Here is a 23621-nt window from a genome sequence, read left to right on the forward strand (position 1 = left end):
TTCTGAAACAGTAACCAGATATCATGATATCCCCCAAATTCTTGAGCTCACTCTTTACTAAACCTGTCAAAATTCAATAAACTTTGCTGGGTACCTTTAGGAGTAAAAGGGGCTAGGCCTTGTACATACGTATTATTTCATGCAAGCACCTGATACTTTGGTACCTTCCCTAACCATGATATACCAGGAACACACTTATTTTTAATTAAAGAAGGTTAGCTTTCTTGCGGTGAAAAAACAGACTTTTAAGACACATCGAATATTAAATAAATATCCCCATTCCTTCTTCGATTTCACTGCAACAATTATCTCAAAGATGAGTTACAGCTACTGAAACAACATGACACTTGCATGTCAATGTCCAATTTAATAAAAAGAAAAGTTCTATGTGATGAGTAATAATGTGTGGGAGGTGACAGCAGGGATGGTCAATGGTTGTTCAAAATGAAAAGTCACATAGAAAAACTAAAAACTGGGACCCTTATGAAAAATAGCAAAACTAAACTGCCTTTTCAGTATCACGTTAATTGCTTTTAAAAAAAATTACACTGATCTTTAAAACTTAGTATTCTCCCCCTCACTTAAAAACTCAAGTAAAAACAAAGTTAAAAACTTATCAGCATCTATAGACAGCAGTTCTGTCTCCTCAGCAAAACTAGACCTGCCAGCCATTCTCTTTAGTGGAGTTGACTATCACCCAGATAAATTATTTCCCAACTAGTGGCTTTGATCACAAAATAAAGTAGCATCTAATTTGATGTGGCAAGTGTAAAATCTCACAACACATAATAATATTCAGCAGGAATGATGTAATGAATAGAGTTGGATGCATGTGATATACAATGGCTGACCTTCAACCAAATGTCAGATGAGCAAATCAAACGGTCTTCTCTTTCAGTCCAACTCTTGCCATTACATGAACACACATGCACACACAGAGAGCACACTACAATAAGCCCAAGGTTCCTGGACTTTACTACACATTTGTGAAGAAAGCTAGGAAATCATTAGCTTGAAGGCTTGATTTGAAGGTAAGCTTGGGAGGGAGAGTTTCTAGGCCAGATAGGCCTGAAATTAACTTACCTTGTAGAAGATAATTCCATGGAACAAGAGTGACACGGGCATGCTGGACTCTTGGGGCCCTTCTAAACACCAGATACACACACGTCACCAGAGAAAGTCAGGAATGAAGGTAGCCTATCAGCACTGAGCCCATTTACCCCCTGAAGCTGAGGCTCAAACTCCAGGGTGTCCATATATGAGGAAATGGGTTATAGTAACGAGATCATAAGACTGAGAGTCAAAAGAACCTGGGTACAGGAGGATTCTTCTAACTAGATGAGCTGGAAGAAAACAGTTAATATCTCCAAACCTGAGACACATTATTTCTAAACCAGCAAAGAGTGTCCCAGACCTGATAGGCTCCTTGTAAAACTCAAGTGACATACTGAATATCTCCCATATATCCTGAATCAGTACAGAAGTTATCATCTCACAACAGCAATCCATAATTAACTATAACCATAGACGGTCTTTTTGCCCCTTGTCAACACGGACCTAAATACCAACTATCCAGCCACGTAGCGGTGGAGATTACATAAAGCAGAAAAAAAGCAAGAAAACTGAAGCACTTTGTCAAAGCACATGTAGGTCAATATACTCTATTGTACTGAAAAACAGCAAAAAATGGTTTTTGAATCATGCATCATTTTGCAATGTACTTATATGTTACTTCTTCCAACGAACATAATCACAACAGACTATAAATTCAAAAACAATCCTGACCACTTCCATTGCTATCCACCTCATAAACTGTATCTTTGGGCTAACAATTCTGTATGCCCTAGACCAGTGAATCTCTTATGTGGTCTCCAGACCGGCAGCACCAGCATTACCTAGAAACATTTTAGAAGTGCAAACTGCTGGGCCCCAGTGCAGATCTACTGATTCAGGAGCCGCGGGCGTTGGCCCAGTGATGCGTGTGTAACAAACCCTGTAGGTGAATCAGAGGCTGCTAAAGCTCACGCTTCTAGACTTCACCTGAATCACTTTCAAAACTACAACATCCATGAATTTTGTAAGAGAATCAATTAGTGAATTGTTAACACATGGAAAGTCAGGGAGTTAGGGCATCCTATTGGTTAAATACACTTTTCTAAGCCAATAGTTGTGGTTGTAAGTAATTTCAAAATTAAATAATGAAAAGTATTTAAATGAGTGGGAGAGCAGGTTGGAGAAAGGACAACCATGTGCCCAATACCACTCTCCCCCAAACTTCAAAACTATCGTTTTTGTTCCAAACTAGATTCAACTTTCTCCACTGTGTCCACTCATTTTTTCTCTTCTTTGAGTGACCAGCAGTTTTGAACAAACTACATAGGACTTCTACTGTCTTACTTTTGCCTCAAGTCTGTATTATTTACCCAATGGAAAGTGAGATTATAAAAATCTATCATCCCTGAATTGATGGAAAGTAAATCAAAGAAATTTCAGTTTCTATGTCAAGGGACCTGAACATCACACCCTCGTTTTAGGGACATTAGAGCAGAGAAGGAACTATCCAAAGTCACACAACACACTTCATGGTAAAAGAGCACCCAGAACTCACATCTTCTGATTTCCAGTGTAATTTACGTTTTCCAATATTCCTTTTCTTTCGCCTTCCAAGAAAACTAGGATGAGCAAAAAGTCTGAGCAAATAACAAGAAGTTCTATAGGAAATGAATCAATATAATGAAAAGAACATCAGAGTAAAAACTAGAATAATAAATACATATACTCTGCCCCTACATCTGACCTTGCTTTCACCATATTTTGACGGAAGAGAAGGGAGACAGAGATCTTTACCCTTAAAAGTTTATAGGGGTTTTTTTGGCGAAAATTGTAAAAATTAAAAAACTACAACGTTTGTGCACTGATGCAGACCTATGTGATGACGAAAATGAGGACTCGCTTAGATCTTAAGATTCAAAATTTGTGACTTTCTGAATAGAAAAATCTAGGAATTAAAAAAAAAAAAATCACATAGATTTCAATCTGAAATTCTCTGCAAGAAGAGTCCTTAATCTGGAGTCCCTGGATACATTTTCTATGACCACCCATATGATATAATTCAATTTTGGGGGTATATAAGTGTGACCGTACATTTTGCTGAGTCTACAGCTAAAATTAGGTTTTCAAAGGTACGTAGTGACTCAAAATAAGAATCAAACCTTTTCAAATATACAGAGTTAGGGAAACCCAATATACAAAAAATTTCTTCATATTAGCAAAAGATTTCCTACTTTAAAACTATTCACCTAAGGTTTCTACAAACTTCGAACTCAACTAATATAATTTAAAAATGACTTGAGTTTTAAAATTTGATCTACATTACTACTTCCCAGGAACATTTTTCTACTGCAAATAGAGATAACGCAACTTACTTCTATTAATATTTGCCTTTGAATAACTAAATTCAATTAGAAAAAAGCAACCCTTTTTATTCAGAAAATATGTACTTTTGTTCAAATCAGAAAGTATTTGTACTTGCTACAATCTAAATTTCCTCAATTTTTCCCACTCTATTAAAATTCTATTTGTGAGCATTTTAAAAACTCACATTTGCAAACGTTCCATACAGTTCAAAAAACTCCCAATGTATGGAAACAGCATTTGCCAATTCAAGTTTACACTGTTCTATCAAACTCTGATACTTGGAGATATCTCCACAGTTTTTTTCATTTTCCTTTCCTTTGTATCTAGAAGAGAATAGAAATATTCCAAAAAATTTCAGAAGAGCATTAACTCATCTGAATATTTTATTTTTTATCTGAATATTTTAAATTAACTCTGTATTTCAAATTTTCAGAGCATATTTACTTTGTCTTCATAACTAAATCACTTGCTACAGAGTAACTATTTCAATTTCATTCAAAAGACAGAAGTTAAATCAGTAGTCCAAACCAGTTTGATGTTATCACTTTTCTTCTTGACCAATATTCAGAATAATTAGAAACTATAATATTTGCAAGGATGCTTTATCAACTGTAAAGCTCTGCAGTAACAAAAACATTTCATTATCACCTCAAAAAAGACAGTTTACAGCTGGTTACAATGACATGATTTTCCTCGTACGTTCCAGGCCACTGTCACCTCAATACTAAAGCTACATTTAAAAACGTACACACTTAAGTCTTCAGATCCTCAAAGATTTATTTTTCAACTCTCCCTCTTCCCTTGTATTTACTTCAGTGCTTTATAATTACGCACTATTTTGTAGAATTGGAAGCAAGTTTACACACGTTATTTAATCCTTAAAATGATCCTCTAAGGAAAAGACAGTAACACTGCTTCCATTTTACTGATGCACTAACTCAAGTCAAGGACTTATCCACATCACAGGATCAGAAAGTGACAGTCTGACTTTGGACCTACCTCTTTGTCCTTAGAATTCACTTCCAGTATCTCCAACAGAACTTCAACTCTGAACTTTATTTCCCCAAATATACTCCTGTATCAACCACCTGCATTCTTTTTCATTCTTATGATGTTACTGCATTCAAGAGATTATAAATCTGGTATGTCACAGTTTGAATACACCGGGGTTGCGGAGGTAAGACAGAAAATGGTTGATTGTGGGGGCACCTGGCTGGCTCAGTTGGTAGAGCATGTGACTCTTGATCTCAGGGTTGTGAGTTCGAGCCCCACACTGGGTGCAGATTACTTAAAAATAAAATATTTAAAAAAGTAAAAGAAAATGATTGACTGTATTAGCTGTAAATATCACAAAAGTCTTTTATTTATTTTCTTTTTTTTTTTTAATTTTTTTTTTCAACGTTTTTTATTTATTTTTGGGACAGAGAGAGACAGAGCATGAACGGGGGAGGGGCAGAGAGAGAGGGAGACACAGAATCGGAAACAGGCTCCAGGCTCCGAGCCATCAGCCCAGAGCCTGACGCGGGGCTCAAACTCACGGACCGCGAGATCGTGACCTGGCTGAAGTCGGACGCTTAACCGACTGCGCCACCCAGGCGCCCCACAAAAGTCTTTTAAATTAAAAGGCTGTTGAGAAACTAAACTATGTTTTACGTAAAACTATAACAGTTTATAATTAAGCAACCCCCCGAAAAATAACTTAAAAATTAAAAATTAAAAATCAAAGAAAATTAATTAAAAATTAAGCAACCTAACTACTCAGCAGGAGTTAGGTTTAGTCAGTATAGGAAATCCAAAAACCACACACTGTAACTGAAGGCAGCTGGCCTCTCAACGGCTTCCTACGGCCTACATTCATGAGTGTTCGTAGGTAATCCAACTATTCAATGAGTTTCCTAATGTAGCTCTAAAACGACTTTGAAAACAAAAAGTAACAAATCACTACTTTAAAAAATGTATAGACTGTATTTTCAAGGATGAAATATCTTTCTGAACTTTATTTTTTATTTTTTTTTTTTTTAATTTATTTATTTTTGGGACAGAGAGAGAGACAGAGCATGAACGGGGGAGGGGCAGAGAGAGAGGGAGACACAGAATCGGAAACAGGCTCCAGGCTCTGAGCCATCAGCCCAGAGCCCGACGCGGGGCCCGAACCCACAGACCGCGAGATCGTGACCTGGCTGAAGTCGGACGCCCAACCGACTGCGCCACCCAGGCGCCCCTCTTTCTGAACTTTAAAGAACACGTAATATGGTTTGCTCAAGCAGTAATCGTGTACTTTCCATATGAAAAGGACTGTACCTTCCTATGAAATCAAATCTACCCCCCAACCTACAACCGGAAGCTTATTTCTGTTGATTTCTGCCCACTTAATTCAGAATTTATCTTCTTACGTCCAGGGCACACAGTAATAACGAGTTTGCTTTTCTGACACAGGACACATCTTCTACATACAGGACATGTTGACATTTTGGGCGCTCCACTCGCACAACTTTCCCTTCGCACTTCTCTATCAACACGTGATGTTATTTCCTTCATAAGAGACACACGGCTTTACTGGAAATGTCTTGTGTGCAGAGACAGCAAGCAGTATCTGCACTCCTACGTGTCCCTCCCTGTCCAATGCCTATTTGACTTACGTCAAATAGGAACCCAATACTTTCCCAGCTGTACGGAGTAAATATGGACGGTGAAGCATTCTATATGGGTGCAACAGAAGAGAACAGGAAAGAAAACAGGGAAGGAGGGGTGAAAGTGGAATCATTTCAGCAAATTTTCAGCGATTAACTATTTTGCTCCTCACAAAAATATTAAGGTTTCGCAACACTCAAATAATCCTTCTACACTTTTACCTGGCATTCAAGCAAAAAACTGTAGCATTTATATGAAATACAGAATGACTCAAATGGAATGATACAAAGAATAAGGTTTATTGCCTCATTTAAAAATAAAGTCTGCATCTGCAGGGGCACCTGGGTGGCTCAGTCGGTTAAGCGTCCGACTTCGGCTCAGGTCACGATCTCGCGGTCCGTGAGTTCGAGCCCCGCGTCGGGCTCTGGGCTGATGGCTCAGAGCCTGGAGCCTGCTTCCGATTCTGTGTCTCCCTCTCTCTCTGCCCCTCCCCTGTTCATGCTCTGTCTCTCTCTGTCTCAAAAATAAATAAACGTTAAAAAAAAATTAAAAAAAAAAATAATAATAAAATAAAAATAAAAATAAAGTCTGCCAAAGAGTACTGTGTCTCGTAGAACTTCTTTCATGCCCATCTAAAACCCAATAAACTTAACAATTAGTTGTCTTACAGTAAAGCACTTTAATACTAAATGACAGGGGTCACCCAAAGCTACCTAGTTCTTGAGACTACCAACATTAATAAACAAAGTCACAGTAAGAAAATTATTTAACTACCTAGAATATGTATATACAATACTCTTCATTCCTTTTTAATTAAGGAGCCAACCATAGCAGAATACTAAAATCTTCATATAAATGAGCTCACAAAAATCAAATCAATGACATGTTTCATTGATTATCATCTAAGATTATTCTGGCTGATGTTTACGTACTTTAAAGACACCATTACTACTGGAGTCATTAAAATGAAAGCTAAACTTCACCAGTGATTACGTATGCATGTTATCACACTACCTAAACACTTAGAATTTCTTGGTGCGAAGCAAAAGACCATGGAAAAACTTAGCTACAATGATCATTTTTTCTCTCAAATTCCAAGTACTCTAAAAGCACTTTTGGGCTTCACCTTTAAAGTAGTTCTCTTTTATAATCGTTTTAACTACGGGGCCATCAATTTAACAATTGTTGAATTAGAAAACATTTCACCACTGAAAGCAAATTTCTTACTAATGCTGAAATTATGTTAATATCCCTGGAAACCTCTAAGAAAATTAATAAACTGGGTCCCTGTCCAAAACCGGAAGCTATCTCAACTGCATCTTTGTCAGTTTAGAAGCCTAAGAAAATACGTTAATATGAATTAACTAGTGATTCAAAAGCTAATAACTTAAAAAAAACCCAAAACTTAAGAGACAAGGATGAGCATCAGAGAAGCAGCATCACTTCTCATACCACACAGAGATTTACCAGTGTGCCTTCAGAGTAAAAAGCTCCTTTGGGTCACATGAGAACCAAAGAGGGCCAATTACTGACTAAGCAATGCAGCGCTTCTCAATCAGGAGCACGTGTGCCCCCCCAGGGAGCACCCCACCACGTCTAGAGATCGTTTTTAGCTTCACGACTATGAGAGATGCTACTGCCAGGCCCAGGCGATTCCCAAACCCCACCTGGGAACTACTATGTTCACTCTCCACCTGATGGGAAATAACAATTAAGTCCCCTAAAAAGAACTATCTTCTGAGATGCACCTTACAGGCATGGGGCCAAATAACTGCCTTCCCACATCAGACTGTAGTTTTAAACTGTCCTAAAGCAGTGCCTACGACAGAGCCCGTCAACCTGGGAATCAGGGACGTGCAGAATTCTAAAGCCAGATACTAAGAGACAAAGATCCCAGACTGGTCTAAAGTCAAATATCATGACTAAACAAGATTTCTCTGCCTGCCATTTGCCAACTCAGGAGGTTGACATAATGCAAGTCTATCAAAAGCGCATTTATAAAATGCCTGCCATGTTTTGAAGGGAGTCGTCGTGAGAGAAAATGTCAGAAAGTCTGGTGGACAGAGTCCTGGAGTTGCTAAGCCACTAGATCCCTCATCAAAGTGACGGGCTTCAAGAGAGCCAGACAACCGCATTGCCTGCAGAGGAGCTCTCCAATGCCCCTCTCAGAGAGCGGGCCGAGGGTGGCAAGAACAGACTTCCACCCAGGGAGAACTAGGGGCAGCTAAGAAGAATGAGGAAAGCATTCCCTAGGAGAACGAGGGAATGAATCCTTGTCATTTCTACTGTGGCCCGGTGCCCCTGTGTGTTGTTTCCCCTTCTCTCCTTTCCGGTGATGGTTTTATCCCTACACCGCTGTTTTAGGGGTGTGTTAGGGGCTTAAATTCACCACTTACCACACGTGGCCAGAACACAAGAAATTTAAAAGGGTCTGAAAGTGCTGCCCATCTAGTACGGGACAGTAACAACCTGCCTTTAGTTCACCACCCTCTGGGGAAAAGAGGATGTAAACTGGTTTTTGATTTTAGATGGGACAGTGAACGAGCAGTGACTGTGCTAACCATCAACATATTCAACATAACCATCAACCACAGTATTTTGAAAGACTACCTCTGACACAGGCCAAGAGAAGAGATTCATATCAAGTTCTATCCAAATCTTGGGATTAATCTAAATTAATCCCCTCCCTCCCACCCCCAATATAGCTCACGGTAAGCACACAAGGGTACTGATACGCTCTCTCTTCATATTCTAGATCATTATTTTCAGTTCAGTTCCCAATACCTAAAACGACTCTGACTACAAATAGCTTTGGAATGCTGAACCTGCAAAGCCTGTTGAAGAGTAGGAAAGCTAAAAAAAAGTGTATGAGTACTTAAAACGTGACCACGTTAATGTTTCTGCCAGGGTCAAAAGAAAAGCAACTGAGAAACAACTCTAAGGCTACCAATACGGTGCTTCAGGTCAAGGGCTCCGGGTTTTCCATACCATTTCTGTAAGTAGTCCAGGGCCTCCAAACGCGCACCAATCTCAAAAGTGATTCCAGGACGATTTGGGGGCTTTTTACTCATCTTGAGATCCTATTTCTTCCGTATTTGCTTTTCACTACCTCGGGAGGAAGGAACAAAAAAAAAAAAAAAAAAAAAAGTTAGACTCCAATGCATAAAATGCATAGGGAGTAAGACAGAATTTTTAAAACCCCGCACGAGAAGTTAAAATAAGTGCCAAATTTTAAAGAAATTGGAATGATGAGTACCAACATCTATAGGTAAAGTACGGTGCAACTTGCAGGCAGTCTGGATGATGAATTAAGGGAAAGGACATAAAAAAGAACCACTTCAAAAGAACAAACAGATGAGCATTAAAACTTGCTAATGGCTAACGTGCTTTAAGTTTGAACTTGAAAATACCCAAGAAAATTCTCCACACCAGGTGAAGCTGTGTTTTGTCTTGGACAAATCAAGACACCTGAGGGTTCTGGAATGGGACTACTGAAATTCTGAAGGGGACAAATTAATCAAGTTTTTCAACCAATGTGTGAGTGCCTCATAGCACACGACACTAGATAAGGCACAAAAGAGCATCTAAAGAAGGAAGAAGCAGTAGGCACACTCCTCTGCCAGGGACAATTTCAATAATAATTCCTGTGATTAGGACTCTTCATTACCTGCGATTTCCCACTTTGGTAGCAAACGAGTCAGTAATTTTAATTGAACATGCAAAGTGGCGTCGGAAATTTCTTCCTTACACTTCACGTTCAATAAGCAACAATGATATGGGGTTTTTTAACTAAAGAATTTCTTTCTGCTCTATTTCAACATAGCGCCCACACTGACGAATAAAAGTGGTCGTAACGTTTAGACAAACAACAAACTACCAAGGACTATCTATTCCTCTCTAGATCATTGCCTTGTAGGCTCTTTACTCCCCTTCTGGCCACACTGGACAGCCAGAACACCTGAAGTAGACTTTGTCACTAACTAGTACTTTAGGAATATGGATGCACTTTGAGATAGGCTAGACCAAAACATAACGGTAATCAGGAACGCAAACCTACAATTTTGGGGGGAAAAGAGAGATCCCTAAAACCTTCGTGATATTTAGAATTACTAATAGGATGCTGCTCTCCTCCAGGTTAAAAAAGAAAACACAACTCTTTTCTGGGTTTTTTTTAATGGTTTGCTCACAATTCAAAAGAGACAAAACATAACAGTAAACATAAAAACCGACTGTCCTTTCCTCTTTGAAAGGACCTCTGTTAATAGGTAAGGGTTAAACATGGCACCAATACTTGCCATAAAAATATGTAAACTCAAACCTAAATACTCCTGGGGAGGGAGGGGACACTATCCTCTGGCCATGGCAAGAAAAAAGATTAATACATTAAAGTTAACAGGAAGCTAGGTCAGAGGGTATTTGGTGCAAAAGGGACAAAAGCATGAATTGTTTTTAAAAGGCTGGTCGTATGTAACATACAAGGCAGTTACTTAAATCATTTGTGTAGAAATCTAACTAACCTTTTCTACTGTTCTTCAGAAGAAGAACTCAGTATGGGGTAGTTTACCAGTTACACTATTTTCTACAACAAAACCTCGAACCCATAAAAGTGATGTTGTTAAGACCTATAAACTCCCAGTGATACTTTGGGATGAGGCACGATTTCCTCTTCCTTGGGTGGAGAGAGGAGGATGGGGAGGTATCGGAAATAAAGAAAAGACAAAGTAAGACAGTCTATGGGGGGAAGGGGTACGTGAAGCAAGAAAAGGGGACAGAGAGAACGGAGAGGAACATAAACAGAAAAGAAAGCGAACAAGAATGGTAAAAAAAAAAAAAAAAATTATCTGGATGGTTAAACTTGGAGGAGATGACAACTGGGAGGGAAGAGAAAATTCGCAAGAAGATAAAACACCGAGAAAGTGAAGCAAAGGTCAGAGAATGGCCGCGGGGCCACAGAAGGAGGGGGGTTGACGCGGGGCGGGAGCGGCTGGCAGAGACGGGCTGGAAGGGCTCAGACGGCGCTGGCGAAGAGCGGGAGGTGCCTCCAGGTTTGACAGCCGTCCGGCCCGCGGCAGTGGGGGAAGGAAGGGAGGGGGAGAGGGAGCGGCGGCGCCTAGACAATAGGGGCGGCGAGTTACGGGGAGGGACTCGAGAGGGGAGCGGGCCTGAGACAGACACCAGCGCGGGGGCGTCCCGGGCGGCCAGACGGGATCCAGGCGGCCTCCAGGCCCCCGCCACCGCCGCCGCCTCTTACCGACTCGGCCTCCTCTCCGCACAGCAGCCGGGCCGTCCGGGGCCGAGCCGGGGCGCGAGCAGGGCGGCCAGCCCGGGCCTCCGCCTCCGCCTCCGCCCAGGCAGCGGCCGGGGAGGAAGCAGGAGGGGAGAGAGCAGGGACCGCAGCGCCGGGTCGGGCCCGAGGTCGCGCGGGAGGGAGCAGGTCCGAGCCCTCAAGCCCGCTCAGTGTCCGCTGCCATCGCCGCCTCCGCCGCCGCCGCCACCGCCGGCCAGCCCTGACGCGACGCCGGGCCCAGCGACGTCAGCCGCCCGCGACGCGCCGGAAGCGGGCCTGGGCGCGTCACGTGACTCGCGAGGGTTGGGCCCAGGCCGCGCCTCCGATTGGAGAGTGCCCCTGGGAGGCGGGGCTTGGCGGCAGTTGGCTGATGGCTAGCGGGAGGGGCCGTTATGAGGCAAAGAGGGAAAGCGAGCTCCGGGAGCCAATTAGGAGTTCTGAAGTGTTTGTTGACCTTTGAGAGATGAGGACAGGGCCCATTGAGTATTATCATGGTTGATTTGGTGGGAAACAGATTGCCAAAGCTCAACCCCAGCACTTGGGAAAACTTTTGTAATTGCACTACGCAATTTCTTAGATATCCACCCCATTCCACAATAAGAATAGAGCGAATGTTTACTGTCCCTGTCAACAAACAGCTATTGAGTGGACACTCTGTGGCAGGTGCTGTGTTATTCGTACATTACATGACAACTGCTTTCGCCCAATTGTATTGTTCTCTATTGTATAGGCGATCCTTACAATACAAAAGGTAGCTATTAACACTTGTGTGTGTTGTGCAGGTAAAGAACCTATGGCTAAGTTGATGTGACTTCCCCAAGACTACCCAGGTAATGATGGCAGAACTAGGTTTATTGTATATCTGCCATGTACCAAACTCTGGAGTAGGCACAGGAGAAAGTGTTCCCCACTGTGGAAACCAACTAGTGAACACGTTCAAATTGATGTTGAGCTGAAAATCTTTTTTCTCTCTCTTCCCAATGTACCACTCTGGATCTCAAGCTTTCTAAATGCAACATTGCATACTAATAACACTTATATTTATCATGCTTTACAGTGTCGAGTTAAAATAGCAAAGTATCTCTTTAAGCTTTAATTATAGTCAGATTCGGTAATTTAAACAACTATATTCATATCCTTTTATTCCAAAGACATTCATTCAGTACTTACTGTGTTACTAATAGCTACTGAGCTAGAGTGAGCAATGGCAATACGTAGAAAAGATATAAATAAGACAGTCTGTAGTGGACATTTGTCTTGTATGGGAGTTGCCCAACATCTGAACTCCCAACCCATGTTGGGGAAATTTACCATCATGGTTGTCATTAATGCATTATGCCATATATTTCCAGAGTCTTCTGGATACATGACAGGCTTATCCTTTGCGCCCTCCTTAGAATTATGTGTGGCCATTTGGTTTGCTTTGGCTAATAAAATGAAACTGGAAGTGAGCTTTGTCATGGCTAGCTGGTAATTTTAAAAGGCGCTTCACCCAGATTTCTGTCTCTGGCACAGTGATAAGCAATATTTGAGATGGTGACTGCTCTAGCCACCCAGATTCTAGACAGATCGTGATGAGCCCATAGCTCACTGCTAATCTGCAAATGATATGTAAATGTAAGGAGAAAAATTAAAATCTGCCGTTTTAAGCTTTTGAGAGTTTGGGAGTTGTTTGTTACACAGCATAAGCTAACACAAACTGACCGATACACTCACCTTATGAGTCTTTGGAGGCAGAGTCAACCTCACACTAAGTAAGATGAAAATGTCAGAAACTCATTTCCCTGTTCCCCTTCTAGTTAAAGTGCTATTCTCAGCTACATTTATTTGACTCTCACTGAGTTCTGTGTATGAGAAGCTGCTAGTGATGTTCAAAATAAGGAACATTTTCTCCAGCAGCAGTGGCAGTACCAGGGACCAAATTTCTGACTTTCAGGCTAGAGCTAACTAACTGAACCATGGCAGAACCCATGCTGACCCCCAAGCCAGGAAGTGAAAAAGAAATATCTGTTGCTGACATCACTGAAAAGTCGAGATTGTTTGTAATTTAAATAAAATACATATATAAAGGATAATATAGATTCTATCCACTCTCCATTGTTTGTTGAGAATTTGCCAATCTACCCTGAAAATATGATTATCCCATTTTAATTGAGACTTATTAAGGGACAGCTCCAATAACACAACTTGAAAGAAAAAAAATGGAAACGAGGTCTTAGGTAAATGATTCCTGGCTTGTGAATTGTATAGCTGAGTATTTTCAATGAACTTAATATCATCCTCTAAAGGACACTTTGAAAATGGAGAGGGGACTTTATTTTTAGTTGTCACATGATTGGAGTAGGGCACGACTGCAATTAAATGGGACAGACAAGGGCTGCCTAGACATCCTAAGAGGCACAGTACAGTCCCATACCTGGAAGAATTGCCCAAGGTCATGCATGACTTTGAATGTCCCTCCAACCATTCAGGTAGGTCCAAACCCTTTTCATAATTGCCTAAGCCTAGAACTCGGTTTTGTACCAAAGCACAAAGTATTTTGCAAGGTATTTTTTTTTAATTTTTTTAATGTTTATTTATTTTTGAGAAAAAGAGCACGAGTGGGGGAGGAGCAGCGAGAGAAGGAGACACAGAATCCGAAGCGGGCTCTGGGCTCCGAGCTGTCAGCACAGAGCCCGATGTGGGGCTCGAACTCACGAACCGTAAGCTCATGACCTAAGCCAAAGTCGGACGCTTAACTGACTGAGCCACCTAGGCACCCCTTGCAAGGTTTTAAAACACACTCAATTTTCCCAGAATGAAGCAACCTTGTAATATGAGGGAAGATTGTTCTTTTCTATGAAAATGTCCAAGAATTTATCCCGTTTTTAAAAATCAAGCCACATATGCAAAGCTACTCGTGGTATTTGAGACACTGATAGAATACACACATATCACCCTACATCTTAGTTGTTACATTCAAGGTAAATGTAAATTTTGATGCTAGCCCTTGACTACTTCATTATGTTTGCGAATCATGGCTCAACATTTATGTATATTTCCACCAAGTTTGCTCTTTTATTGTAAGTTATTTCCACAAAGTTTGTTCTTATGTCACTGTTATGTCATCGTGTTAAGTTTTTTTTTCAATGTGTCGAGCTTGATTATACCACCTGTGAATTTAATTTCAGAAAAGCTCAGAGGGTGTTACATGATATTAACTCACAGAGGTGGCGTTAGGTCTGATAAAGCTGAAGAAAATTCATATAGGCGATCATTGCCTCTTCTGGCCATGTAGAGTCAAAGTTCAGGATCAGCGCAGGGATCCCAGATGTAGGAAAGTCTAGAGATGACTCCCCAGCCATGCAGTGAAGCCCTGCATGGCTATGTCCCCACCCCCCTCTCCCACCCAGCACACCCCTCATCCAGATGGTTAATGTTAGCCATCAGTCACTTCATCTCCAAATATAGAAAGAAAGAACTTACAGCTGTGTTTGAGTGGAACCAAACAAGCAGCGAGCAAATTATCTTGAAACAACAGTCCTTAGGCAGAAATCACTGAACTAAATTCCCCCAACATGAAAACTATAAATATGAAACCATTATATTTCCTGGAATATTTGACAATTCTATATACCTATTTTAAGGGAGGGAAAAAGTTACTACTGAATAGCACATATTCTTCGATTACATATGAAACACAAGAAGGCCATTTTTGTGTGTGTTTTTCTCTAAAGTTGATTTTTTTTAAATATACTAGTTGAATAGAGATCTGAACTGTTACAATAGATATTCATTTTTAAGAGGCAGAGCCCGCGTGGGGGAGGGCAGAGAGAGAGGGAGACACAGAATCCAAAGCAGGCTCCAGGCTCTGAGCTGTCAGCACAGAGCCTGATGCGGGGCTCGAACCCATGAACGGTGAGATCATGACCTAAGCTGAAGTCGGACGCTTAACCAACTGAGCCACTCAGGCGCCCCTGAAAATCTTTGAAAATGGCACTAACCTCCCTTCCTTCACCTGCCAATGAACCTATCTTTCCTGTCACCCTGTCCCTTTATCAACTGAACAGAAGCGATCATTGTTCCAGGCTTAATCTCTCAATTAATGGACCTCTAGGCTACATGTGAATGGACTGGAAAGATACAATCTCTCCCATATGTCCACACAGCACCATGCTCTCATTTCTTACATAATTCCCATTGTGATGTATGGGTTTATACGCTGCTTTCTTAGAATGAGTCCACCCTAAAGATGATCGGAAATGATAAACAACTTTGTTTTATTTATTTACTTTTACTCGAGGTTCATATGCTCCTCAAAAGCCCTCTGGCTTTCTGAGATTTTTAAGAATTTTTGACTCGGCAGGAATGATTTTGAGCTATCAGCCTCTGCTAGTAAAGGTCATAAAATAGAAAAAAAAAATGTTTCACTCAGCAAAAGCTTAGAAATGCAGCAAAAGATCTGAATGATAAAGAAGTCCTTTCTGTGCAGATTGTCCTGAAACAATGGAGTGACCAGAAATTTGTCATCCAAGCCTGGACACTTAGAAGAGTAATTTAAAAAAAAGGCACGCTATTATAATTATGTCAGAATAACAAATGTATTCCCGGGCAGTCCCAGACCACGTGAGACATACAATCATTCTACCTAAAGCAGGAAGAATTATGATGCTTCGCATTTCCTCTGATTTGGGTTGCTGTTTACTGTTACGACTTCCATTAACTATATCAGTGTTTTTGAGCATTGCCCCACCAATTATCTGTATTAGACCTTCTTGGGCTCTTCGTTAAAATGCAAGTTTGGGGCCCTAACCTGCATCATAGGTTTGGCGATTAGCAATCTGCGGTGTCAAAGCCATCCTAAATGATTCTTACGTACGCGAAGTTTCGGAACTGTGTCATGCTAGGATTCATTTGGTTGCATGCGACAGAAAGGTTAATGCAAACAAGTATGAGCATAAAGGAGGTTTGTATTTGTGGAATCAAGAAGGGATCAGTAGGCCTTCTGGGGCAGTTTAACTCAGGGATCAAATTACAACATCTTTTTATTCTGCTTCCTAGGGGTTAGCTTGACTCCCAGGATCCACTTCCAGGCCCCCAGCAGCTTCAGCCTTGTCATTACAACATCCTGATGCAAAAAGGAGTTCTGGCGGTCACTTTGTCATTGGCCTAAATTAAGTCGGGTGCCCACCTGTGAGCCAAGTGTGATGGTCACGGGAGTCATTTGGACTGCCATCAGGTGGGTCCCATCCCCAACCAGGCAAGTGGGAGTAGAGACTGGCCCAAACCTCATAGACTGAGAGATGGGGGTGAGTAGGTCCTTTAAAGAAAGTTGGAGCTCCACCACTTGAAAGAAAGAGAATGGAAGTTGGACAGCAAAGCAACGAATACTCCTCTCAACTGGCTTATACTGACCGGAACGCCAAGTTACAACTTACAGCCATGCAACGGAACTGACAATGCTTGTCCTGGTTTGCAAAACCAGGAAAGCAAATCTAGTAAGGGATTGACTCAACATTCACGTTCCCGATTCCTTAGGTGTTTGCTTTTAGAGGCAGTCTCTACACTGTAGAAACACATTGCTGGGGATTGTTGTGGGGTTTTTTTCTTTCTAAGTTTACTTATTTTTTTTTTTTGAGGAGTTAGAGCAGAGAGAGAGGGAGAAACAGAATCCCAAGCAGGCTCTGCACTGTCAGTACAGAGCCTGACATGGGGCTCAGTCCCAGGAACCATGAGATCACGACTTGGGCCAAGATCAAGAGTCAGCTGCTTAGCCAACTGAGCCGCCCAGACACCCCACTGCCAGGGATGGTTAAAACTGGGAACGGAGAGGGTGGGCAACAGAAAATAGCAAGTACACAGATAAATAGTAATCAAACAGCAAACACTTTTAACCCCTTGCCGATCGTCATTTTCCTTGAGAATGGAGCTAGCTACAATTCGGTGACATCCTCAGATAAGGCAGACGGCATGCTTTCATTCTTCCCTTATTCATTTATTTGTGTAATCGCCCAACAATCTTTTACTGAAATTCTACCAAGTGCTAGGAACTGGGCAATACACAGTGAGAGAACAGGAAGAAAAATAAAACCAGGTATCCAGTTCTAAGGTAACTTGTCATGATGGGGCGATGGGTATAGAAACAACCAAGCCCGGTATCAATATTAACATTCAATTAAATATTCTTTGGTTTGAAATAGACATATCTTGGTGTGCTTCTGCTGACCCCGCAAATCAAGGAAGACTGCAGAGAGGAAGCGGCATTTGGAAAACACTTTGCGGAGGAGTAAACTTCAAACAAGAAGCCCATGCAGATTCTAAAATTATTATCGCCTTCTAGTTCTTTATAGCTTCGATTCAGGCTCTGGCAAGTAAAAAATATCATTCTGCTTCCATTTCCTTGCCACAGGCATTTATGGAATATGGGCCAAGTCAGTGCTAGGCCCCAGGAGCTGACGATAAATAGGCTTAATTCCCCATCCTGAGGCACTGAACTGGGCAGTGAAACAGACACACAAACAGGTGGGTTGGCTACAACGTTGACTGTCAGCATGCAAGAATGTGCAGGGTCAGAGTATGTGCTCTAGCCGGTCCCTTGGCCTTTGGTCTAAGCGTCTGCTCTCTTGGTCGGGACCCGAACACACTGCCACCGTCTCCAAAGTAAACGCCTGACGCACAGATGAAAAGGTTCCCCTCTGGGGGAGGGGCAGAGAACTTGCCTGTACAAGCATGGCCACAGTTGACTGGCTTGCCTCGGTAAAAAAATATTGCAGCCACACCGCGTTGTGGTCAGGTATTGGATTACTTCCTCTTTTGTATTTTTGCAAAACATTCAACAGACTTAGTTTCCTCAGGATCAGAGTAAACACCCTTCGGTTTTCTTTCTTTTCTTTTTTAGAACTACAGGTAGCAGGAAGATCATAGGAGACCATATACGTTTAAAGGAAATCCATGCGTTAACTCATTTCTTGCTATTATTTTTTTTTATAGCAATTTAAGATGATGAAGCATTCTAGAGCCAAGGGGTTTGGAATAAAACCAGGAGTCATTCAGTTAAACCTGACACTTTTACCAGAGTGTTTGGGAACCAGACCCTTCTCTGATGCTCCTTTCCTCACATAGAAACGGGAGTTGGAAATCTACTTCACAGGGTTGTGATGAACATCGAATTCGATAGAACAAATCTTACACGTTTTGCAAATTATAATCGATATACCAATGCCAGGTATTTCTTGATGTTTCTTTGTCACCAGTCACAGGGACACGTATTTCCAGTCACTGGCGTCTCTGAGGGTAGTCGTTTCATGCTCTGTGACTCCATGAACACACGCATCTTCTGACGACCTGCTTTGCATCCGCCTTGTGTTTGCCGCTGGGGATTACAGAGACGAAGAGAACACTGTTCTTGCACCAAGAACGCCAGCTCTTATTTAGGGTTTTTGTGAGCTGATCAGTCTGTCTCCATCCTCCTCCTTTGCCCGACCCCCCCATTTCTCAGCCTCTCTCTCTCTCGTCCTCTCTTAAAAAAAAAAAAATAAATTTCCACCGTAATGCAAATATGAACGCTGAGCAAACAGTAAGGACGTATCTAGAGCATTTTTGAGACAGGAATTCTGGCTGCAAGAAATCTTGTATAAATGCTAAAAAAAAAAAAAAAGGAAAAAAACCACATTACTGAATTCATTTATGAGTTCTAACAGTTTCTTTTTAAGTCTTTAGGGTTTTCTATATATAAGATCACGTCATCCGCAAATGGATAATTTTACTTCTTCCTTTCTGATTTGAATACCTTTTATTTATTTTTCTTGCCTCGTTGCTCTGGGTAGGACTTCTAGTGGTGAGAGCAGGCTTACACTTTTCCCCTTCCACACACATACCCTCCACTGATAATGGAGGATTGAGCATTCTGGGGAACATACTTTTTTTTTTTACGTTTATTTTATTTTGAGAGAGGGAGAGTGAGGGAGTAGCAGAAAGAGAGGGGAGAGAGAATCCCAAGTAGGCTCTGCACCTGTCGGGATGGAGAGGTGAGATCCTGAGATCCTGACCTGAACAGAAATCAGGAGTCAGACGCTTAACCGACAGAGACACCCGGGCGCCCCATAACATACTTTTGAAAACACCGGGGTGGCTCCACTGGTTAAGCGTCTGACTCTTGACATCGGCTCAGGCCAGAATCCCGTGGTTCACGGGTTCGATCCCCGCATCCAGCTCCACACTAACAGTGCAGAGCCTGCTTGGGATTCTCGGTCTCCTCTCTCTGCCTCTCTCTCTCCCTCTCAAAATAAACAAAAAACTAAAAATATTTTAAAAAAATAATAAAAGTGCTACTTTCTAGCGTGCAGGATAGAGGGCTCAATTCAGTTCTACCTAGCTTTTACTTCAGTTATTTACTGATTCCCCAAATGTTTCTGGATAACCTGTTTCTTGGCAGGCGGGATCCTTGATGTTGGGTCTCCAGGAATGAAGAGAAATGACAAAACTCTCTGCCTTCATAAAGCTTACAGTCTGGCTGAGGAATGAATTTATCACTGCAAAAAATAAAAGTTGTGGTATGTGACAGAGTGAAAGGTACTAAGGAGAAGAATAAAGCAGGGAACGAGTGAGGAGAGTGTGCGGAGGGCAATTTAGCTAGTGACGGAAAGCACTTGAGCTGAGAGCCAAGGGAGGTGAGAGAACACCCTGTGACTATCAGGGGGACATTCTGGGCAGAGAGAAGAATGAGCACAAGATCCTGGAGCAGGCACGAGTCTGGCATTTAAGGAACGGCAAGGAGACAAGTGGACCTGGGGAGAGAGGAGCGAAGGAGTGGGCTCCAGGGCTAGAATTCCATCCCTGACACTTGATGGTGTAGGTAAACCCTCCAAACTTCCATCCTGCCTGCGTGTAATAACCGTACTTATTTCCTAGGGCTGGGTGAGGTTTAATCACACACACAGAGTGTTTCATACGGTGCCTGCCTCATAGGAAATGCTCAAACGTGTTTGATGTGACCGTTATTGCTTACAGGTTAAGAAGGCAGGCTCGTAGTCTCAGTTCTACCAGCTCACCATTTACCGGCCATGTGACTTTGAGCGAAGTATCGAACTCTCTGTGCCTCGGTTTTCTCATCTGTAAAATGAGGTTAATAACAGAGCCTCCCTCGTGGAGTTGGTATGAGGATTAAATGTGCTAATAATATCTGTGAAGGAAATAGAACAGCGCCTGGGAACTAGTAAGGGCTCCATAAAGTTAGCAATGATTGTGATCATTAATGGTGTCCTGATACGTTCCAGATCAGTAAAGGAATAGACTAAAGTCTTTTTGACGTCAGTCTTTTGGGAAAGGGGACTTGTGGACTTGGGCAGAGCCCAGGGTCTTGAGGAGTCAGAAGGATTTTTTTTTTCCCCTTCCTCCTCTAGAAAACATTAGCCAGGGCTGGAAGGAGGAGGATGAAAAGAGAAAGAATAGGAGACACAGAGAGAGAGAACAAGAAGGAGGAGAGCTATGGGTTTCAAGAAAGAGGGTACCAGACTCCCAGAACTGCCGTTGGGCAAAATGGCTATCTGGTAAATGTAGGCAGATGTGACCAGCCCCAGCCTCGAATGAATGTGCCTGTATTCTAAGGCTGGCACCCTGACCAAATAGAATGGCCCAGGAAGTCACATTTGTTGGGACTATGTATTAGTTATCTATTGCTGTGTGAGAAGTTACCCCAAACTTTGTGCTTTCAAATACGATTTTTTATCACATAGTTTCTACAGGTCAGAAATATGGACAAGGCTGAGCTGGTTTCTCTGCTTGTGGGTGTTCAAAGGCTGGAATCAAAGGGCTGGCTGGGGCTGTAGTCATGTCAAGGCTCAGCTAGAGAAAGATCTACTTCTGAGGCACTCACGTGGCGGTTGAGTGGATTCCCAGCCATCGGACTGAGGGCTTCAGTCCTTCACTGGCATTTCAGATAACCCCTCAGATTCTGGTCTTGTGTGCTTTTCCAACATGGCAGCTTGCTTCTTCAAAGCGTGTGAGCCTAGAAGGTAATGGAGAGGCCAACAAGACAGAAGCCGCAGTCTTTCGTAACCTAATCGTGGGAGTGCCAACCCATCACTTGTGTCTCATCTATGCAGGAGAAGCAAGTTATTCGCTTCAGCCCACACTGAAGGGAAAGAGATCACACAGCCATCTTGGAGGGTCATCTTTGCAAACTTTCTACCAAGACTCGACGTGACTGCTCCGCTAACAGCTTCTGTTGCTAGGAGCATGTTCTATAGAAGATCCTGCCTTTGGCATCACCTCAGGGAGAAAGGTGAACCCCTTTCTTGGGAGAACCCCAAGAAAGAATGAGATTAACTCTTCTGCCGGGCTGACCCCCTGGGGCTTTGCACCCACACTCTTTCCACTACCCAATGCACCTCAGTATTGTCGGAACGTATTTTTTTTTTATCATTTACAATAGCAGAGATTTGTAGGGACCCACCGACAGCAGGAAATTCTTTGAGCTCAACTAAAATGTAAATATAAAATGTAAAATGCCACCCAGGGAGTTTCCTGGAAAGCTCAACCTTTGGTGAATCAACATAGTGCCACGACGGACATTTTCATAAAATCCAGCTCTTGGTATGGAATAAAATTCTGAATCTAATAGCATCCGTGCATTATCGCCAATAAACCGAGTCGATTTGGACAGAGCACAACTATGCAGTACTCATGTTGGAAAGGACCAGAAGATGACAAGCAAGAAGTGTTTGAGAAGTGTTCTCCAGAAGTTTCTCTCATGTTCCTACAGCTCGGTGTGACGAGGTAGCTCAGAAAAGCATCCCTCGAGCGACCATGATGTATCCAGCTGGCCTGATCTGTGGGCCGCACCTCACCTATCGCTGGTCCAGAAGACTGGAGGTTTCACCATCCTCCTGGGCGTGAATGCCACTGCTGTGAGCCCAACAGGAAGTGTGACCTCATTCTGCTTCTCAGTCTCTGGTGACACAGGCTGTTTTTGAAAGAAAACAAGAGCGGTTATAAGGCTGACTTTCTCAAGAACGACATGCCCTTTTATTCTAGGAAACAACCAAAACAGCAAGAGGCCGCTGAAGACAAAACCTCTCTGCACACTCCTGCACACGGTAATGCTTGCAAGCATCTGTTAGGAGGAGCGAAGGGGATTTCTCTTTATTATGAGACTTCCCTGCACCTGTTGGCATTCTGTCTTTATTTTCAGCCGACAGCCTGCTGAATCCTGGGTTTCTCCACCGTCAGCCACAGGAAGCTTCATACTTCAGTAATTCTCCTCTTCATCAGTGGGAAGAGGAAACTGGGAACTCCCTTTGGAAGGAACACGTATGGACAGATTATTTTTCAGAACGGATGTGTGACCTTGATGGGACTGGTAGACAGAAGCTGTTTCTTGAAAAGATTTAGAGCTGTTACTGAAGGCTTTTCCAGTGTGACTAATACTTAATCAACTGTACTGTCTGTGGCCTGATGCAAATATTTGTAAGACATAGCAGGAAAACCTTGCCTTCGGCCACCGGTCTTGTTGGTTGAAAGTTAAACTCAATGCTTGGGGAAAGCTAACACGGTGTAATTTGGGCTGCACACTTCAGATGATATTGATCAAAAGTCAAAAGGACAGTGACGAACTATTATATTATGATGCAAACAATATTGGTTTATATTCTAAATGAGCGACATCTCCGAATGTGTGCTTTGATTTAGAGATCTTCCAAGGAATGCCAGAAAGTTCTCTTGACTCCTCTAAAGGTCTCTAGAAGCTAGGATCTATGTTTTCTAAAAGCTGTGGCATATAATTTATTGAAAGAATCCATTTGGAGCTCTAGGATTATCCTGGTTTGACTTGACGTGTGACAGCTACAAAAACAATCCATTACTAGATATCGCATTTTCAAAATGTGGATAGAGGTGGTGAATCAGAACAAGAATTCAGTCCTACCTTGCAAGGCTATGAGAACAGCGCTGTGTACAAAGTATCAAGGTCTACAGCATATGTGGTGAATGGCATATGATCAAAGTTGACGTAATTTACACACTTGGATATATGCCTAATTTGTAATTGAGAGAGTAAATTACATGCTCATGCGAACTGAGTTTTGAAATCTGCCTGGTGGCAGACAATTTTTAGGGCAATGCTGCCTGCACTGGTTGCGAATGTCCAGGCTGACAGCACCTCTTAAAGACCGCCAGCCCTCCCTATGACCACCTGTCAAGGGTTCGAGGTGTTGTGCAAAAGACGGACACCGATCCCCAAGCGTCGCTTGAAACTTGATAATGAGGGTGATGTGTGTCGCATGACGAAAATACAAACACGTTTAGTTAG

At 42.2% G+C, this 23621-nt stretch overlaps 2 protein-coding genes and 1 long non-coding RNA gene across 23 annotated transcripts in view; 1 reads left to right on the top strand and 2 right to left on the bottom strand.

The window, feature by feature from the left end:
- The window catches only part of PHF20L1 (PHD finger protein 20 like 1), an 87159-nt gene extending 75555 nt beyond the window's left edge, over positions 1-11604 (bottom strand). For 7 of the 11 annotated variants that reach the window (XM_049632871.1, XM_049632869.1, XM_049632868.1 and 4 more), the window contains exons 1-2: positions 11300-11604; positions 9037-9153 (exon numbers count right to left, since the gene is read on the bottom strand). In XM_049632871.1, coding sequence (XP_049488828.1) covers positions 9037-9119 — 83 coding nt within the window. In that variant the 5' untranslated portion in view covers positions 9120-9153; positions 11300-11604. Of the gene's footprint in view, positions 1-9036; positions 9158-11299 lie in introns of all 11 variants that reach the window. The other 4 variants (XM_049632874.1, XM_049632873.1, XM_049632870.1 and 1 more) reach the window with 2 other exon arrangements.
- Positions 1744-5410, bottom strand: LOC125924385 (uncharacterized). The gene is made up of 2 exons (XR_007458373.1): positions 5009-5410; positions 1744-4755 (listed from the first exon to the last, which is right to left on the bottom strand). It is a non-coding gene; the product is annotated as an uncharacterized LOC125924385 (long non-coding RNA).
- Positions 11605-21759: 10155 nt separating the features above from the next.
- TMEM71 (transmembrane protein 71) overlaps positions 21760-23621 on the top strand; it is a 32787-nt gene continuing 30925 nt past the window's right edge. For 3 of the 11 annotated variants that reach the window (XM_049632894.1, XM_049632893.1, XM_049632896.1), the window contains exons 1-2: positions 21767-22410; positions 22506-22624. The gene's annotated coding sequence lies outside the window, so the exon portion shown is untranslated. Of the gene's footprint in view, positions 23048-23621 lie in introns of all 11 variants that reach the window. The other 8 variants (XM_049632895.1, XM_049632897.1, XM_049632898.1 and 5 more) reach the window with 7 other exon arrangements.

Source organism: Panthera uncia, chromosome F2, assembly GCF_023721935.1.
Source record: "Panthera uncia isolate 11264 chromosome F2, Puncia_PCG_1.0, whole genome shotgun sequence".
NCBI classification, from domain to species: Eukaryota; Metazoa; Chordata; class Mammalia; order Carnivora; family Felidae; genus Panthera; species Panthera uncia.